The sequence below is a fragment of the Somniosus microcephalus genome, chromosome 11, assembly GCF_052327205.1.
Source record: "Somniosus microcephalus isolate GS21.2 chromosome 11, FLI_Smic_1.0, whole genome shotgun sequence".
NCBI classification, from domain to species: Eukaryota; Metazoa; Chordata; class Chondrichthyes; order Squaliformes; family Somniosidae; genus Somniosus; species Somniosus microcephalus.
Window position 1 is genome coordinate 40,925,885 of NC_140997.1, and position 20,141 is coordinate 40,946,025.

General features: G+C 46.0%; 1 protein-coding gene across 4 annotated transcripts in view; it reads left to right on the forward strand.

The window, feature by feature from the left end:
* The window catches only part of epn2 (epsin 2), a 95,031-nt gene that overhangs the window by 53,390 nt on the left and 21,500 nt on the right, over positions 1–20,141 (forward strand). For all 4 annotated transcript variants that reach the window (XM_086000538.1, XM_086000541.1, XM_086000540.1 and 1 more), the window contains one exon: positions 4,913–5,025. In XM_086000538.1, coding sequence (XP_085856664.1) covers positions 4,913–5,025 — 113 coding nt within the window. The remainder of the gene's footprint in view (positions 1–4,912; positions 5,026–20,141) is intronic.

Genomic DNA, 20,141 nt, shown 5'->3' on the forward strand with positions numbered 1-20,141 from the left:
CCTTGATAGCCTTCTTGAATGTTTGGACAAACCTCTCAGCCAATCCATTAGTGGCTGGATGATATGGGGCAGATGTGTAATGCTTAACGCCATTGTTCTTGAAGAACCTCCGGAACTCTTCAGACACAAACTGTGGTCCATTGTCAGAGCAAATCTGTTCAGGCAGCCCATTCCTGGCGAATATGGTTCGCAAAACTGTGATAGTTTTTTCCGTGGTGGTTGAGGACATTTTTATTACCTCTGGCCACTTTGTGCATGCACCGCAATTAAAAACATCGAGTCCATGAAGGGACCAGCAAAATCAATGTGCACCCGTTGCCATGGAGATGAGGGCCACTCCCATGGATGCAGAGGAGTTTGTGGTGGGGCGTTTTGGAGCTTCTGGCATCCTGCACAGCTCTTGGTCATCTCTTCGATTTCTCTATCGATTCCCGGCCACCACACAAATGCTCTGGCTAAGTTCTTCATTTTTACCCCACCCAGATGACCCTCATGAAGCTCATTGAGTACTCTATCCGTCAACTTAGGTGGAATTACTACTCTGGATCCACACATCAAGGTTCCTCTGCACACTGACAGCTGTTCTCTTCTCGGCGAGAATGCTGGCAGCAGTGGTTCGCCATGTGCTGGCCATCCCTTCACCGTTAAATCATAGACCCGTGATAGTGTCGGGTCATTCCGTGTTTCCTTTTCTATGTTTGCATTCGTCACAGGGAGACATTCAACTATGGTCGAGTGGAATAACTCCATTGGATCCACTGCAAGGTCGTCTTCTTCCACCGTCGGCAACGGTAGGCGTGACAATCCATCAGCATTTCCATGCTGTTTAGTTCCTTTGTACTCGATGTCATATTGGTGTGCCCCTAGGAAAAGGGACCACCTCTGCAGCCGTTGTGCCGTCATTATCGGTACGCCCTTCTGAGGGTTGAAAATGGAGACAAGAGGTTGATGATCGGTTAGTAGAGTAAATTTTTGACCGTGCAGATAGTGATTGAACTTCTTCACCCCCCACACTAGGCTGAGGGCCTCTCTGTCAATCTGGGCGTAGTTACGCTCGGCAGAAGTTAACGAGCGTGACGCAAAAGCTATCGGCCTCTCTAAACCATCAAGGAATTTATGTGACAGTACCGCCCCAATGCCGTAGGGAGACGCATCACACGACAGCCTGATTGGCAGTGCTGGGTTGTAGTGAGCCAATACTTCCCTTGAAGTGATTAAGTCCTTACTCTTCTGAAAAGCACGCTTACAATCATCGTTCCATTTCCATGCTACCCCCGTTCGTAGCAGGGCGTTCAGTGGGTGCAGAATTGTCGACAAATTCGGCAAAAACTTATGATAGTAATTCACCAACCCGAGGAATGACCTCAGTTGCGACACATTTTCAGGTGCTGGGGCCTTAACAACCGCTTCAATTTTGTCAGGGGACTTATGTAACCCCTCTTCATCAATCACGTGGCCACAATACGATATCTGTTTCTTAAAAAATTCGCACTTGGGGCGGTTGGCTCGCAGCCCATGTTCCCGTAGTCTACTGAGCACCTGTTCTCGGTTGGCAAGGTGTTCACTGTCATCTTCACCTGTTACAAGGATGTCGTCCAAGTAACACGGAGTCCCCGGAATCCCTTGCAGGACTTGTTCCATCGCTCTTTGCCATATCGCCGGAGCCGATGCTACTCCGAATACCAATCGATGATACTGGTAAAGACCTTTGTGAGTGTTTATCGTGAGATACTTCCTAGAGGACTCTTCAACCTCCATCTGCAAATATGCTTGTGCTAGGTCAATTTTTGTAAAACGCTTCCCTCCAGACAGTGAGGCGAAGATGTCTTCTATCCTTGGAAGAGGATATTGTACTGTGTGAAGGACAGGGTTCACCGTCACCTTGAAATCCCCACAGATGCGAATCTTCCTTGGCTCTCCGGACTCATTGCTTAACGTTTTCTTCATGACAGGAACGATGGGTGTCGCCCACTCGCTCCAGTCGACCTTAGACAACACGCCCGCCTTCTCCAGATTCTCCAGCTCTGCCTCGACAGCTGGGCGAATTGCATATGGTACCGGTCTTGCTTTGAAAAACTTGGGAAATGCATTCTCTTCCATTTTTAACGAGGCGGTTACGCCTTTAAGCGTGCCCAGTTCTTGTTGAAATACCTCTTTGGCGTTAGCTAAGATTGTTGACAATCGTCCAGGAGTGACGTCTTCATCTTTTTTACCGTCCACCGTCATTGCATGAATGGAATGCCAATCTCAGTTTATCTTCCTGATCCATTCCTGTCCCAATAACGGTGGTCCACCATTTGGCAGTATGTAGAGATACAATTTCCGTATTTTCTTGCCATTGTATTCGACAGGCACCCTTATTTTTCCTTTGGGGTATACTTTTTGCCCCGTATACGTCGTCAAGACGATGGATGTCTCTCTCAAGGGTATGTGTGAAAATAGCCGCTTGTAGTCTCGTCTATTCATGACGGTTAGCGCTGATCCTGTATCCAATTCCATTTTAACTTGGGACCCTGCTATCGTGAGGGTGACCCAAATGGTTCGGTGATCCTCTTTTGCGATTTACATTGTGAAGTTTGAGACAGCTTAGTCTCCTGTTTCCGGATTCACTATCGCTCATCTGGTCTTCGGAACTACTGTCCGTCATCTTTTGTACTTTCTTGTACGGTTCCTTAGTAGCCTTTTTGTTGTCGCTGGTCTTCTTCCCAGACCTGCAAACTCGTGCAATGTGTCCAATCTTCCTGCATTGTCTGCATATTTTGTCTTTGGACCAGCAGTCCTTCTGGTCATGGTTAGTTCTGCCGCAGCGATAACATTTTGCAAATCCCTGTGTCATTTCGTGGGTGCCGTATTCCTGTGGTTTTTGTTGAATTTCTGCAGCTCCCCTGGCTGCTGCTTCATACGATACTGCCACGCTGAAAGCCTTATCTAGCGTCAGCTCTTTCTCTGAGAGTAACTTCTTCTGTGTTCCTTCACTCAGGAGTCCACAGACAAATTTGTCCCGTAGGGTATCTGCAAGCCCTGCTCCGAACTGGCAGTGCTTTGATAGCTTGCGTAGTTCCGTAAGATACTCAGCATTGCTCTCCTCTTTGTGCTGAGTTCTCCTGTGGAATTTAAATCTTTCTGCTATCAACAGCGGTGCAGGGTTTAAGTGTTCCTGTAGGACAGCAACAATTTCGTTAAAACTCTTCGCCTTCGGTTTGGCTGGAGTAATCAGGTCCCGCAATAGGCCGTACGTTCTAGCGCCCATTAAGTTTAGCAATATCGATGCCTTTTTCCCCTCTGCTATTTCGTTTGCCTCGAAATATACCTCGACTCTTTCCACATACGTGGTCCAGTCCTCTATTGTATTATCAAAAGCAGTGATACAGCCAGTCTTCGGCATCTTGCAAATCTAAAATGGCGCCTCCCGCGCTTTGCCGCCTTCCCCGCTGTTGTTAGCGCTGCTTTCCACGGTTTCTTGCGCATTAAATATTGATTCTTTTTCTGTTATTTTCCCATCGTGGAGCGGACCCTCTGGGACACTTCCCTCCCTCTTCTTAGGTCCGAACGCTGCCCGGCTTCGAAGCACCGGCCGCGCCCTGTGTGCTCCACCCTCTCTCTCTTTGCTTCCCGACTCGCTGCCCGGCCCTGTTGAAAAGCCACCCGATCGAGCTTCAGCCCGCCGCAGCCCAGGAAGGATCAGAGCACTACCTGCCACCAGCCCGATTAGCTGGGAAACCACAGACCGAGGAACGCAGCCTGGCTCTGGAAAGTCTCTCCTGCAAGTTTTCAAACCGATGATTGACGGTCGACGCCCGTTTCTCGAGTTTCTTTGGACTCTTTTTTCTTTCTTCTGGCTCCGACCTTCAACAACATCGTCTGAGGTGCTGCCGAGTTGCAGGTAAGTTTGTTTCTTACTCGTCGCCAGTGTTAAGTCAGTGAATGATTGAGACACGGACCAGCAGGAGTGAAAACAAACAAGTCTTTACTGGTGGAAGTCAATAGTGAAAACTAACAAATAGAGGCTCTCTAGCGCCTTTTATACAGGGGTGGCCACTGCCGGTACTGCAGTCTGAGACCAGTTATTCTCTTAAAGGTTAATACACAACACTACCTATTCTTTATATATGGCTTTATTCCACAGTCAATTGCAGGTGTAAACACAGCATTATATCAAAATGTAAATTAAATGAATATTTTACTTTTTGATCCCAAGATCATGTGTAAGGATTATTGATCTAAGCATCAGTCGCTAACTTCCTGACACTATTTTGTGCAACAGTATATAATACATTTATGAGGTGTTAATTTTTGAACAGCTCTCCTGTAATCTCTGATGCTGTGATCTTTAGGCTTCCAGTTTGTAATTCACAAGTAGTGTGAGCACATTGTAAGCCAAGGGAGTTGCGGTTGTCTGGGTAGAAGTTTGTACAGTATACATTTTATAAGCTTCCACAAAAATTGTTTTATTGAGCAGTTCAAAAAAATAAGTGTGACCATCCCAACAATATTTCTAGGATCCGTGGTTCCATTGAAATGATGGAAAATAAATAAAACGTAAAAATGACAAGTTCCTCATTATTTTTCCTCCACCACATGAATGAACAAAGCTAAACCTACCTTTCAAGCTGATGTCAACACCTAAATGCACATGGAAAATAATTTTTAATTTAGGCTTGGATGTATCTGTTAGAATTTTGGTATAGCTACATTCATAGGATGTGGTCATTTTACTTTAAAATGGATGTATTTTCACACTGCCTTTAAAACTGTGTACAGTATCCCATTACAGCTAATTAAGTCTGAGTAGACATTCTGTATTACTGTATGTACCTGTAGTTTGCATACGACACTGCAGGTATCACAATCAAGTTGAAGTGGGTTACCTTTTTTTGACCTTTAATGTTAATGTATCCCTGTTTCTTTTTAGCAACCTCTCCACGAGCTTCATCAGAGTTGGAACAGGCTAGACCACAAACCAGTGGGGAGGAAGAACTTCAGCTGCAGTTGGCTTTAGCCATGAGTAGGGAAGCAGCAGAACAGGTACACCCCGCACAATTAGTTTCATTCTATGCCCCTAGTATGTTATTTATTGACAGTCAGATTGTGTGACCCTGTTTGCAATGGGCAGTTGCTTGTTGATACCTGTGCATGACTTATAAGGCTGTACATTTTTTGCAAGGAATCTCAAGTTCCACAAAGTCTGGGGACTCTTGGAAATATATCAGTCTCCTAAAACTTTTGTAAAACAGTTTGACGTTGATTAATTTAATGGATCCCCTAAATTCAGGTATTCTGTACAAAAATACAGCCTGTGAAAATTTCTGTCCTCTCAGGAGAAGTTGAAATCACTTTACTTTTGATCAATGAATAAGGAAATGCTGAGCTTTCATTTCAGATTTTTGCGTAACTTTACCATGTGCATCAGTGTCCAAAAGAAGGAAAATAATGGCTGTATTTTGCACCCCCTACGGCTGCGTACGCGCCTGTAGGGGCTGCGCAAGTTCGGGGTTTAGACATGCGCTAAAACCCGGAACTTGCGATCTGTCAAGAATCCTCTTGACAGATCCTCCACCTCCCCGGGAGAAGGGCCTCTGCGGGTGGAGAGTTGCGCTATTTGCCCAACTTCTGCCCGCTGAATGCCTGTGAAGTTCTTACGCCTGGTAAGGCCTGCTTTTACCAGCATAAGAGTTTGAAAAAAATAGAAAATTAAAATGTTATCACTCATTTATACATTTAAAAAACCCTGCCCAATAAGGTAAGTTTATTTTTAGCCCCCATTAAAACATAAAATTAAATTTTCATTTAAAATATTTAATTAAATAGCATTTTAATTAATTTTAAATGTAATTTTAAAAATGTATTTCATGTGTTCGTGTTTTTTTTTAAGTGATCCCCATTATTACGGGAGTTCCGTACGTACGCAACTACCATAAATATGAATGGAGATTCCCTTTTATTGGTTGGGACGGCCCACGTGATCCCAGGGGCGCTTGCGAATCGCATGCGTCCCTGGGATACGTGGGCCTTTGCCTGCGGATACCCGGAGAGGCCCAGGATTGCAAATCTACAAACCTCCTGGACCACCAGGTAAATGGGTAGATTTTTTTACAGGCCAGAGGTATATCCGCCCGCAGGAAGCCTCGAATCGCAAATTTTGGGCCTATATTAAAATTCTGCCTTTTCTTTCTCCTTCCTGTCTTCTATACCAGATTCTGTTTGCAGTTCTCTCCTTTCGACTCTTAATTTCTATTTAGAAACATAGAATAATAGGAGCAGGAGTAGGCCATTCAGCCCTTCAAGCCTGCTCTGCCATTCAATATGATCATGGCTGATCCTCTATCTCAATACCATATTCCCGCTCTCTCTCCCTACCCCTTGATGCCTTTTGTGTCTAGAAATCTATCTATTTCCTTAAATATATTCAGTGACTTGGCCTCCACAGCCTTCTGTGGTAGAGAATTCCACAGGTTTACCACCCTCTGAGTGAAGAAATTTCTCCTCGTCTCAGTCCTAAATGTCCTACCCCGTATCCTGAGACTGTGACCCCTCGTTCTAGACCCCCCAGCCAGGGGAAACATCCACCCTGCATCCAGTCTGTCTAGCCCTGTCAGAATTTTATACGTTTCAATGAGATCCCCTCTCATTCTTCTAAACTCTAGTGAATACAGGCCTAGTCGACCCAATCTCTCCTCATACGACAGTCCTGCCATCCCAGGAATCAGTCTGGTGAACCTTCGCTGCACTCCCTCTATGGCAAGTATATCCTTTCTTAGGTAAGGAGACCAAAACTACACCCACTACTCCAGGTGTGGTCTCACCAAGGCCCTGTATATCTGTAGTAAGACATCCTTGCTCCTGTACTCCAAATCCTTTTGCAATGAAGGCCAACATACCATTTACCTTCCTAACTGCTTGCTTGCACCTGCATGTTTGCTTTCAGTGACTGGTGTTCAAGGACACCCAGGTCCCTTTGTACATCAACATTTCCCAATCTATCACCATTTAAATAATACTCTGCCTTTCTGTTTTTCCTGCTGAAGATCCTTTTGTGTACTCTGTTTAATTCCTGGCTGTTCTACATTCCTGCCGCTTGGTAGCTGCTACCCATTAGGGCAGTGGTTTACAGGATTACTTGGAGCTGAGCGGGAAGAATCCCAGCCCAAGTGACAGGCTAATTCTATGGGTTCCATTAGTGAGCCAGGCTAATCAATCATCAGTAATGCCGTAGAAAAGTACAGACCTGCCCAATTTAGGTATTGGCTTGCGTTGTCTGCCGTAAAGAATTGACATTGTTAGAGCGACCATCACCAGACATGTCATCTTAGAACTATCTTGTAAGACATCTATACATTTCTTCCCCTCCCTTCCCTCCAAGGAGGATAGTCAGTAGTTGGTAATAACTGACAGGAAAAGGTTTGAGCCCTCATTAGATGAACAATGGGTACCCGGAACTCCTCAAGCAGCATGATGAGCATCGCAACTGACTAAGTTTGAATGCATTGCCACGTAACCATATCGTGTCCACACCAATGTTCCCTCTAATTTTTTATTTGCGGTGCATGGCCTATTCAAATTTTCATGCATGTGTGTTTTTTTCCATTTGGAAGCCTTTGAGCGGCCTACGCAGGGCCTTCAGACCACATCGCACAGTTTAATGGGAACATTGGGCCACACCATATCCTACTGAATAGTGGCTCCATCAGCTGGAGTTGTGGAGCTTTAGCAGCAGCTGTTTGCCCCTTTTCAACCCAATCATAGTAAGCAATGTCAGTGGATTTCTTGAGCATTGTGACACTTCGCTGTCTCGAATAAAGTCAGAACCTGTCCTTCACATTCCTCATGAGCAGAATCCTTTCTGTACATTACTGATTACTTTGCAGGCTTCCAGGGCACCCAATATAAAAGCTGCAACAACCTGAAGAATTACCTTAAAAGCCACTGATAGCAAGCTTTCTGAACAGTTTTTGGCTTCACTAGGATTCTTGTGGATGGACTACCAACAGCATGCTTGCATCAAACAGCATCCTATTCGCCAACCTCAGAAAAACTGTCCCAAGACAATTTCCAGGCACTGTTGGCTAAGGCCTTTGCTGTTCTCCCCACTTACCATGCCCCCACTTCTCTTGCCAAGTATGACTGCAGTTCAGTGCATTTCTATGATATATTTAAAATGAAAAATTGTATGATTAGAAGCACAGGGTGCATCTCTTTTCAAGTTGAATTGTGGCATGTTAAAAATGTGCTGCAAAGTAATATATTTACACATTGCAATCAGCTATGCACACATTCTTTATATGAACTGTTTATTTTTCTTATCTTTACATTAAACATTTTGGATTATATATTCTACTTGTATTCCACTTAATGCCTACTAAAAATCTTTTACAATTGCTAGTCAAATACCAACCAAAAGTTAATAACTGTTTGAGTTCAGAGTATTGGTGGTTGTATGTGATTGCAATTTCCTATTTGACTCTTAAGTGCAGATCATGTTAAACAATCTGTAAAACAGTAAAGGAATCAGCATCTTTTGCTTTGGTGGTGCTGTACACAAAAATTCGGGTGGGAAAAGTGCATGGTAAATAGAGCTATGCACTCTGTGTTATGGTCATTTTGAACCTCCCACTTCTAATAACCTAACACTGTTTACATATTTGTTCTCTGTCTGTAATCAGCTGTTATAAACCTGTCAAACGTGAAACTTGCAATATAAATCGCAGTATTATCGAATGCAGTGTACATTTAGGTAGCATTCAATGATATGTAAAGAAGAAAATAGCGTTTTGCAGCAGGATGAGAAACCTGCAGATTAAGATTGCGTGAATTATAAAATCTAATAATTGAGCTTCTGAACATTTTTTAAGTTTACAGTATTTTCTCAGGAAAGTAAAGAAAGTTCAGAGGAGCACTGGCCATAGCAATATTGATTCAATTGGATAAGACAAGACAAGACAGGTTGCAGGAGAGAAAGAAGGATTGAAAGCCAGATTTAAGAGAGAGATTGTCTACCCGATAACAACTTTCTCTTGAAACCTATCTAGAAATGTGTGTGAGCCTCCTCCGATGTGGGCGAAGATATGTTCTCAGTTCAGCTTTTACTTTGTCAGCATGTTTGGTTTAGAACTGAGTAGCATAACATCCAATGCATCCCATGTTGGGACAAATGGCAAAGGAATTCACTTATGAAGTTCAGAATTTGATAACACTACATGCTATTTAACTTGCATTGTGCTGAATTTGTGTAAGCAGATTTTGGATTGCAAGTAAAAATCACTAAACTCAATGACATTTTGACAGGAGGTTACCAATTCCTTTAGCTGTGTATACTTAAATGGATTTTTGTATATAAAAGTATAGAAATATACAGTGCAGCAGCGGAATACAAAAGAAATGTGTGTTTTTTCTGCACTGATCAGATTAAAATGTCAGCAGGCAGATGTTAATAAATGGCATGTTTGAAGTCTAACAATGAGTAGCACATAGGTAGGAAAGAATATTCAGCCTATTTGACTTAGACTGTTATTTGGTCTCACTGTAGGATAAGAACATACGAAATAGGAGCAGGAGTAGACCATTTGGCCCTTCGAGCCTGCTCCCCTATTCAATAAGATCATGACTGATCATCTACCTCAATTCAACTTTGACAGCCACTGGTAACGCGTGTCCACCAGGTCCACTTGGAAGCAGGCCTTCTTCCAGCAGGCTACAAATGTCTCCTACGACCTGACACGATAGCCTGGGCCTCCTGAGGAACTGGCGTTCAGTCATGTCCAGGAAGCTGATCTTCTGCCTATATACCCTATGTTAGGGGTATTGCCTCCTGCGAGATGCACCCCTATGCTCATTAAAAGCACTGAAATTGACCGTGCTGGGAAGCCGGCTTCAACCCGCCGGCTTCCGCCTTTAACTCTGGCGTGTTAGCGTGCCAGAGACCTGCTTGGGAGAGGCGGGTGATCTAATTAAAGCAGTTTAGGGCTCGTTAAGAGGCTATTAACAGCTTTTTAACCTGATGTTGCAACTTTTACTGGCTGTCCATGGGATTACCGGGCTTGCTGAAACTCGCCAATGAAAGCAAGGTGAGAGCAGAGTGGCCATTGTGGGAGTTGAACAATTGACAATTGAAAAAAAATCACACATACTCGCACCTGCTTCCTTGCCTAAGGAAAGAGCTCTTGCTGACACCATTTGTGCTGAGAGTTTGCATTCAGGAGTTTGCAGGTGATTTCTACAACTTCGGAAGTCACTCTCACTACATTGGAGGATTGTGCCTCTGATCTCCACTTTTTATCTGGCATCAATCAGATCAGCATGGGTGCCACTTATGCTGTTACACCTTGGACCTCAGATTTGGACCAAAATGAGCCCCAGCAGGAGGTGCAGCAGCAGGAGCAGCAGCAGGAGGAGCAGCAGCCTTCTCCTCACAGACCTGCAGGAGAGAGGGGATGAGCATAGGGGTGCATCTCGCATTTATATAGTGCCTTTCACACCCACCAGACGTCTCAAAGTGCATTACAGCCAATGAAGTACTTTTGGAGCGTCGTCACTGTTGTAATGTAGGAAATGCGGCAGCCAATTTGCACACAGCAAGCTCCCACAAACAACAATGTGATAATGACCAGATTTTTTTTTGTAATGTTGATTGAGGGATAAATATTGGCCAGTACACCAGGGATAATTCTCCTACTCGTCTTCGAAATAGTGCCATGGGATCTTTTACGTCCACCTGAAAGAGCAGACGGGGCCTCGGTTTAACATCTCATCCGAAAGATGGAACCTCCGACAGTGCAGCTTTCCCTCAGCGCTGCACTGGCGTGTCGGCCTAGATTTTTGTGCTCAAGTCCCTGGAGTGGCACTTGAACCCACAACCTCCTGACTCAGAGGCAGGAGTGCTACCCACTGAGCCACAGTTGACACTTTGCCACCGATGAAGCCAGTCCATCTGAGCGGGCGCTCGGCTTTGCGGCTCTTGATGGCTTCCCACAGGTTTCATCATCGACTGCACACGTGCCCATCAAGGCACCCCGAGATCACCCAGGAGTCTTCATGAACTGTAAGGACTTCTACTCCATCAGTGTGCAGCTCGTCTGCAACCACAAAAAGATCATCATGCATATGTGTGCCAGATTCCCAGGGAGCTGTCCTGATTCATTCATCCTGCGCTGTCCATCCTCCCTCGGCTCTTTGCACCTCTGACCAGACTTACCAGCTGGTTGCTTGGAGATGAGGGGCATCCACTGAAGACATGGCCGATGAAACACTTGAGGAGGACAAGCAATGAGGCCGAAGAGTCATAGAGTCATAGAGTTATACAGCACAGAAAGAGGCCCTTCGGCCCATCGTGTCTGCGCCGTCCATCAATCCCTGTCCAGTCTAATCCCATTTTCCAGCATTTGGTCCATAGCCTTGTATGCAATGGCATTTCAAGTGCTCATCCAAATGCTTCTTGAATGTTATGAGGGTTCCTGCCTCTACCACCCTTTCAGGCAGTGAGTTCCAGATTCCAACCACCCTCTGGGTGAAAAAGTTCCTCCTCAAATCCCCTCTAAACCTCCTGCCCCTTACCTTGAATCTATGCCCCCTTGTTATTGACCCCCCTACTAAGGGGAAAAGTTCCTCTTTATCTACCCTATCTATGCCCCTCATCATTTTGTACACCTCAATCAGGTCCCCCCTCAGCCTTCTTTGCTCCAAGGAAAACAACCCCAGCCTGTTTAGTCTTTCTTCATAGCTGAGGTGCTCCATCCCAGGTAACATCCTGGTGAATCTTCTCTGCACCCTCTCCAAAGCAATCACATCCTTCCTATAGTGAGGCGACCAGAACTGCACACAGTACTCCAGCTGTGGTCTCACCAGCGTTTTGTACAGCTCCATCATAACCTCCCTGCTCTTATATTCTATGCCTCGGCTAATGAAGGCAAGTATCCCATATGCCTTTTTAACCACCTTATCTACCTGTTCCGCTGCCTTCAGGGATCTATGTACATGTACACCAAGGTCTCTCTGACCCTCTGTACTTCCTAGGGTCCTACCACTCAATTGTGTATTCCCTTGCCTTATTTGTCCGTCCAAAATGCATCACCTCGCACTTTTCAGGGTTAAATTCCATTTGCCACTTTTCCGCCCATCTGACCAACCCGTTTATATCGTCCTGTAGCCTGAAGCTTTCCTCCTCGCAATTTACCACCCCACCAGTTTTTGTGTCATCTGCGAACCTACTGATCATACCTTTTACATTCTCATCCAAATCATTTATGTAGATCACAAACAGCAAGGGTCCCAGCACCGATCCCTGAGGTACCCCATTGGACACAGGCTTCCAGTCACAAAAGCAACCTTCGACCATCACCCTCTGCCTCCTGCCACTCAGCCAGTTTAGGATCCAACGCGCCAAGGCACCCTGGATCCCATGGGCTCTTACCTTCTTGACCAGTCTCCTATGCGGGACTTTGTCAAAAGCTTTACTGAAATCCATGTAAACCACATCCACAGCATTTCCCTCATCCACACACCTAGTCACCCCCTCGAAAAATTCAATCAGATTGGTCAGACATGATTTACCCTTGACAAAGCCATGCTGACTATCCCCGATTAATCCTTGCCTCTCCAAGTGGAGACTAATTTTGTCCCTCAGAATTTTTTCCAATAATTTCCCTACCACAGATGTTAGGCTCACTGGCCTGTAATTCCCTGGTTTATCCCTGCTACCCTTCTTGAATAATGGTACTACGTTAGCTGTTCTCCAGTCCTCTGGTACATCCCCTGTGGCCAGAGAGGTTCTGAAAATTTGTGTCGGAGCCCCTGCAATCTCCTCCTTTGCCTCACACAACAGCCTGGGATACATCTCGTCCGGGCCTGGGGATTTATCCACTTTTTGGCCTGCTAAAACCGCTAGTACCTCCTCCTTCTCGATGCTAATATGTTCAAGTATGTCACAGTCCCCTTGCCCGATTTCTATGTCTACATCATCTTTCTCCATAGTGAACACAGATGCAAAAAATTCATTTAAAACCCCGCCTACATCATCTGGCTCTACACACAGATTGCCACTTTGGTCCCTACCCTTTCCCTGGTTATCCTCTTGCCCTTAATATACTTATAAAACATCTTAGGATTTTCCTTTATTTTGCTCGCCAGTGTTATTTCATGGCCCCTCCTCGCCCTCCTAATTTCTTTTTTAAGTATGCCCCTGCACTTTTTATACTCCTCTAGGGCTTCTTCCGTCTTTAGTCTTTTGTAACTGCCAAAAGCCCCCCTTTTATTTCTAATGCATTTTTGTATCTCCCTTGTCATCCAAGGTTCCCTTTGCTTGTTGGTCCCACCCTTGACCTTTACAGGAACATGTTGGCGTTGTACTCTCTCTATTTCCCTTCTGAAAGTCTCCCACTGCTTTGATGTGGATTTTCCTATAAGTAGCTGCTCCCAGTCCACTTTGGCCAGATCCTGCCTTATCATATTAAAATCGGCCTTCCCCCAATTTAGAACCCTTATTTCCGGGCCGTCTTTGTCTTTTTCCATGACCACCTTAAATCTCACCAAATTATGGTCACTGTCGCCAAAATGCTCTCCTACTGACACTTCCACCACTTGCCTGGCTACATTCCCTAGAATTAGGTCCAGTACCGCCCCCTCTCTTGTAGGACTTTCTACATGTTGGCTCAAAAAGCTCTCCTGGATGCACTTTAAGAATTCTGCACCCTCTAAGCCTTTCACACTCTGACTATCCCAATTAATATTGGGGAAGTTGAAATCCCCCACTATTATTACCCTATTATTTTCGCACTTCTCTGAGATTTGCCTACATATCTGTTCCTCTATCTCGCCCTGACTGTTTGGGGGCCTATAGTACACTCCCAGGAAAGTGCTTGCCCCCTTTTTGTTTTTAAGTTCAACCCATATGGCCTCATTAGATGAACCCGCTAATATATCATCCCTCCTTACAGCAGTAATTGATTCCTTAATTAATATTGCAACACCCCCTCCCCTTTTACACCCCCCTCTGTCTCGCCTGAAGATTCTATACCCCGGAATATTGAGCTGCCAGTCCTGACCCTCCCTCAACCATGTCTCCGTGATAGCAACAATATCGTACTCCCATGTGTTCAACAACAACTTCAGTTCATCCACCTTATTTGCAAGACTCCTTGCATTAAAATAAATGCCTTCCAGCCTTGCCATATTCCCTTTTGCCTTCACATATTTGCTCTGCCTTCCCAGCTGACTTGTTTTTTCCTCCGTATTTGGCTGTAAATCACCCCCTACTATAGTTCCACTCTGTATCCCATCCCCCTGCCAAGTTAGTTTAAACCCCCTCCCCCCCCAGCAGTGCTAGCAAACCTCCCTGCAAGGATATTGGTCCCCCTCTGGTTCAGGTGTAAACCGTCCGACTTGTACAAGTCCCACCTTTCCCAGAAGCAGACCCAGTGATCCAGGAAACTAAAGCCCTCCCTCCTGCACCATCCCTTTAGCCACGCATTCATCTGTTCTATCTTCCTATTCCTATGCTCACTAGCACGTGGCACCGGGAGTAATCCAGAGATTACAACCTTTGAGGTCCTGCTCTTTAATCTTCCACCTAGCTCCCTAAATTCTTGCTGCAGGACCTCGTCCCTCTTTTTACCTATGTCGTTGGTACCAATGCGGACCACGACCTCTGGCTGTTCACCCTCCCCCTCCAGAATGTCCTGCAGCCGCTCAGTGACATCCTTGACCCTGGCACCAGGGAGGCAACAAACCATCCTGGATTCACGTCTACGGCCACAGAAACGCCTATCTGTTCCCCTTACTATAGAATCCCCTACCACTATTGCTCTCCCACTCTTTTTCCTCCCTTCCTGGGCAACAGGAGCACCCCCAGTGCCAGGAAGTTGGCTGCTGCTGCCTTCCCCTGGTGAGTCATCCCCCTCAACAGTATCCAAATCGGTATACCTGTTTGAGAGGAGAATGGTCACAGGGGTCTCCTGCACTACCTGCCTGCTATTGCTCCGCCTGGTGGTCACCCATTTCCTTTCTTCCTGTGCAGCCCTTACCTGCGGTGTGACCAACTCACTAAACGTGTTATCCACGACCCTCTCAGCATCGTGAATGCTCCACAACCCATCCACCCGCAGCTCCAGCGCCTCAATGCGGTCTGCTAGTAGCCGCAGCTGGATGCATTTCCGGCACACGTGGTCATCAGGGGCACCGGCAGTGTCCCTGAATTCCCACATAGAGCAAGAGGAGCATAACACGGGGCTGGGCTCTCCTGGCATGACTTACCCTTTTAATTAATTTAAATTAATTCACTATCACCAATTAAAGATATCTCTAAGGCGCTTGTATAGTCTACCAACAGCCCCTGCTACACCAGAAAAGACCCTAGTAACTATAAACTACAGAGTTAAAAGTTTAAAAAAGAGAAATACTCACCAACCAATCACTTACCTGCTCCCTGGTGATGTCACACTCTGATTACTTTTTACCCCTCTCCCCGCTGCTGAGTTGGTAAGCCTCGCTGCTTGCGCCGGTTTTTATACCGGGCTCACCTCGCTGCTCCCTGCTCCGAACTGGTCGGGCCTCGCTGCTTGCGCCGGTTTTTATACCGGGCTCACCTCGCTGCTCCCTGCTCCGAACTGGAGGACTAAAATCAAAGCCAGATGATGATGAGATGTGTAATAGAGCAAGCAATCGGGATGCTGCAGATGCGCTTCAGATGCCTGGAGAGATCTGGAGGAGCCCTTCCGTATGCACCAGTCAGGGTCTCCAGAATGATCATTGTATGCTGCACTCTGCACAACAGCGCAGCAGAGAGGATTGGAGCTTCAGGAGGAGCAAGGCACGGAGCCTCTTTAGAGGAGAATGAGGAGGAGCAGGCGGAACACTAGGAGGAGGAGGAGGAGGAACCTGAAGTGGACATGGCACCAGCAGCGGCGCATTTCTGCCCGGGAGGCCCTGGATGGCCTGATGATGGCACGATTTAGTTAAGTTGCACCAGTGCACCCAGATGCTGAACAAACTCCCTGCCCCCTCACCACCACAAAGCAGTCCTAAAATGACAAAACCATTCCTGTCTCACACACCCATTGCTCGAGGTTAAGTGATGTCTTGCCATTCATTCCAACTGACAAGGCCACTTGCCAGGCAGCAGGCAATAGTGGACAAGATGGGGAAAATGGTGCAAAGAAATAATTTTATGTGGCTCATTACTTTAGCAGAAACTTAACCATCTAATATTTTATAACACACCCATGTGCATACCCTTGTGCATCTACAATTGTCTTCTTTCTCTTTCTACAACTCCAACAACGTACAACCCCTGTGGCTTCAGCAGAGATAGGCAGGCTGCTCACTTCCCTGCTCTGACTGCTTAGACACTTCTGGCGGCTGTCCTCTGGGTTTTGGAACCTTTGAGGACCCTGCCAAAGACTGCTCCTCCTGCACCTGTGCGGGGGCAGACTCCGCCATCGGGATAAGAGACAGCATGTGGGGCTCTAACTGAGGAAGTTGGTGGGGGCGCAACAGGGAAGAACTGGGAGCGCTTTGAGCAGGACCCTCACTTCCATGTCCCCTCTCACCATCATCTCTGCTGTGGCCCACCCGCATTTCCCTGCTAGCAAGGAGCTGGTGAGCACTCTGCTGCACATCAGTGGGGTGATTTAGGGCCAACGCTAGGTTTGTATCCATCCTAGATATGGCTGCAATCAGAGTCTGCAAGCTGTTGTTCACAGCAAACATGCACTCGTTTGACTGGCGCATTTGATGCTCCATGCAGGTGGCCACCCTTTCCATGGATGAACACATCATAGCCATAGCCTGCGACATTGTGCTGCTCATGTTGGAGATGAGTCCTCCATTCTCCCTACAGTCGAGCACATCGCGGCTGGAAAAGCTGCCAGAGCCTCCCGCATTTTTTGTTGCTCCTCAAGAATTATTTGCTTTGTCGACGGCCCCTGAGGTTCAGCATCTTCGTCCAGCTGAACACTGCTTGGAGTGTCCTGTGTCCTCCGATGAGGACTCTGCTGCTGTCCCTGTCTCCACCATCTGCTCTTACTCACGTGATCTGAGACACCAGGTGGCAACTATTCTCTCTCTTACTGGACCCACCAACATGTGCGTATCTGCGCTGGTGTGCATGGGTCGTGTGACAGTGCACCCTCAGAGTCCATGACCACCTCTGGCTGGACAGTAGGAGGGACACGTGATGTGTCTGTGGGAGAGTAAAGACATGAATTAGAATAAGAATGTTTTAAGTTACCATTATGCACGTGATCATATTTCACTGGCTGCTGACATCAAGCCAACATGAGTGACTTGTATGCCATGTGGCTGTATGATATTTAATTCTGTCACCAAGTAGCTGGGAGGTCCCCCCTCCCCTCCATCTCCCACCACCAGCAGCTCCGCAACGCAGCTCAGTTCTAGGGCCGCCGCCTCTGCTGAAGTCAGTGGTGGGCCACCACAGTTAGCTGCCTCTCCCGGGTGTTCTGCGCTCTCTTCTCCTGCAAGGAACCTTTGAGTGAGCGTGATGGAATGTGTGTAATAAATGGATTGGCAACATCTGTTGAGTGACTGAGAGAGAGGTGTAACATTGCATTAAGATGAGGGTGAGTGTTAGTGGTGGATGGTCAGATGGGAATGTGAGGGATGGGTGCACCTGCACAGTAGGTTGGTGTGAGGACTGATATGCAGGAGTAGGATTGGGAAGGCAGAGTGAGGGGGTTGGGGTGACACGCACATCAGGATGTAGGGCAATGTGGCATTGTACTCGCCTTGCCTGACCCTTTGAGGTCGTTAAAACGTTTCCTACACGGGATCCATGTCCTTTGAACAACACGCCTGCTGCTCAATTCCGCTATCTCCAGCCATTCGGTTTTGGTCAGTGCCGCTGGCCTCTTCCTCCCATCAGCAGGGTACAGTATGTCCTGCGGGCCCTCACTCCTTGGAGTAATATCTCCAAGGAGGCATCACTAAACCTGGGGGCTACTTTCTACCTTTGACTCTGCATAATTAAGGATTTCACTCTCTGGGTGAAGAAATTCCTCCTCATCTCTGTCCTAAATGGCTTACCTCTTAACTTTAGACTGTGACCCCTGGTTCTGGACTGTTCAGATAATAATCTGCCTTGCTGTTTTTGCCACCAAAGTGGATAACCTCACATTTATCCACATTGGGCTGATGCATGGCAGATGCAGTATAATCACCCAACCTGTCCAAATCATACAGGAGTTTCTCTGCATCCTCCTCACAGCACACACGCCCACCCAGCTTTGTGTCGTCTGCAAACTTGGAGATATTACATCTAGTTCCCTTGTCTAGATCATTGATATATATTGTGTATAGCAAGGTCCTAGCACCGATCCCTGCTAGTCACTGCCTGCCACTCGGAGAAAGACCCGTTAACTCTTTGCTTCCTGTCTGCCAACCAATTTTCTATCCAAGTCAGTACCTCTACCCCCAATCCCATGTGCTTTAACTTTACACGCTAATCTCTTATGCGGGACCTTATCGAAAGCCTTCTGAAAGTCCAAATACACCACACCCACTGGTTCTCCCTTATCTATTCTACCAGTTACATCCTCAAAAAATTCCAGTAGATTAGTCAAGCACGCTTTACCTTTTGTAAATCCATGTTGACTTTGTTCGATCCTGTCACTGTTTTCCAAGTGCTCTGCTATTACATCTTTTATAATGGACTCTAGTATTTTCCCCACTACCGAGGTCAGGGAATTCCCCGTTTTCTCTCTACCACCTTTTTTAAATAGTGGGGTTACATTAGCTATCTTCCAATCCATGGGAACTGTTCAGAGTCTATAAAATTTTGGAAGATGACCAGCAATGCATCTACTATTTCTAGGGCCACTTCCTTAAGTACCCTAGGATGTAGATTATCAGGCCCATGGGATTTATCGGCCTTCAATCCCGTCAATTTCCCTAACACCATTTCCCTACAAATACTGATTTCATTCAGTTCCTCCCTCCCATTAGACCCTATATTCCCAGGCATCTCTGGGAGGTTATTTGTGTCCTCCTTTGTGAAGACAGAACCAAAGTATGTATTTAATTGGTCTGCCATTTCTTTGTTCCCCATTATAAATTCCCCTGATTCTGACTGCAAGGGACCTACGCTTGACTTCACCAATCTTTTTCTCTTCACATATCTATAGAAGCTTTTACAATCAGTAAAAATGTTCCCTGCAAGCTTATTCTCATACTCTATTTTCCCCCTCTTAATTAATCCCTTTGTCCTCCTTTGCTGAATCTTAAACTGCTCCCAATCCTCAGGATTGCTGCTTTTTCTGGCCAATTTATATGTCCTTTCCTTGGATCTTATGCTATCCCTAATTTCCCTTGTTAGCTATGGTTGAGTCACCTTTTTTTGTTTTATTTTTATGCCAAACAGGGATGAACAAATTCTGTAGTTCATCCATGCAATTTTTAAATGTTTGCCATTGCCTATCCACCATCAACCCTTTAAGTAACGTTCCCCAATCCATCCTAGCCAACTCGCACCTCATACCATTGTAGTTTCCTTTATTTAAATTCAGGGCCCTAGTCTCTGAGTCAAATACTTCACTCTCCATCTTAATGAAGTATTCGATCATATTATGATCACTCCTCCCCAAGGGGCCTCATCCAACAAGATTGCTAATTAATCCTTTCTCATTACATAATACCCAGTCTAAGATGGCCTGATCGCTAGTTGGTTCCCCGACATATTGGTCCAGGAAACCATCCCATACACACTCTAGGAATTCCTCCTCCACAGTATTGTTACTAATTTGGTTAGCCCAATCTATATGTAGATTAAAGTTACCCATGATAACTGCTGTGCCCTTATTGCACGCGTCTCTAATTTCCCGTTTAATGCCATCCCCATCCTCCGCATTACTGTTTGGGGGTCTGTATACAACTCCCACTAATGTTTTCTGCCCCTTGGTATTTCTCAGCTCTACCCATACAGATTCCACATCATCAGAGCTAATATCCTTCCTTATTATTGTGTTAATCTCCTCTTTAACCAGCAATGCTACCCCACCTCCTTTTCCTTTTTACCTGTCTTTCCTGAATATTGAAAACCCCTGGATGTTGAATTCCCAGCCTTGGTCACCCTGGAGCCATGTCTCCGTAATCCCAATTATATTATATCCATTTACATCTATTTACACAGCTAATTCATCCAC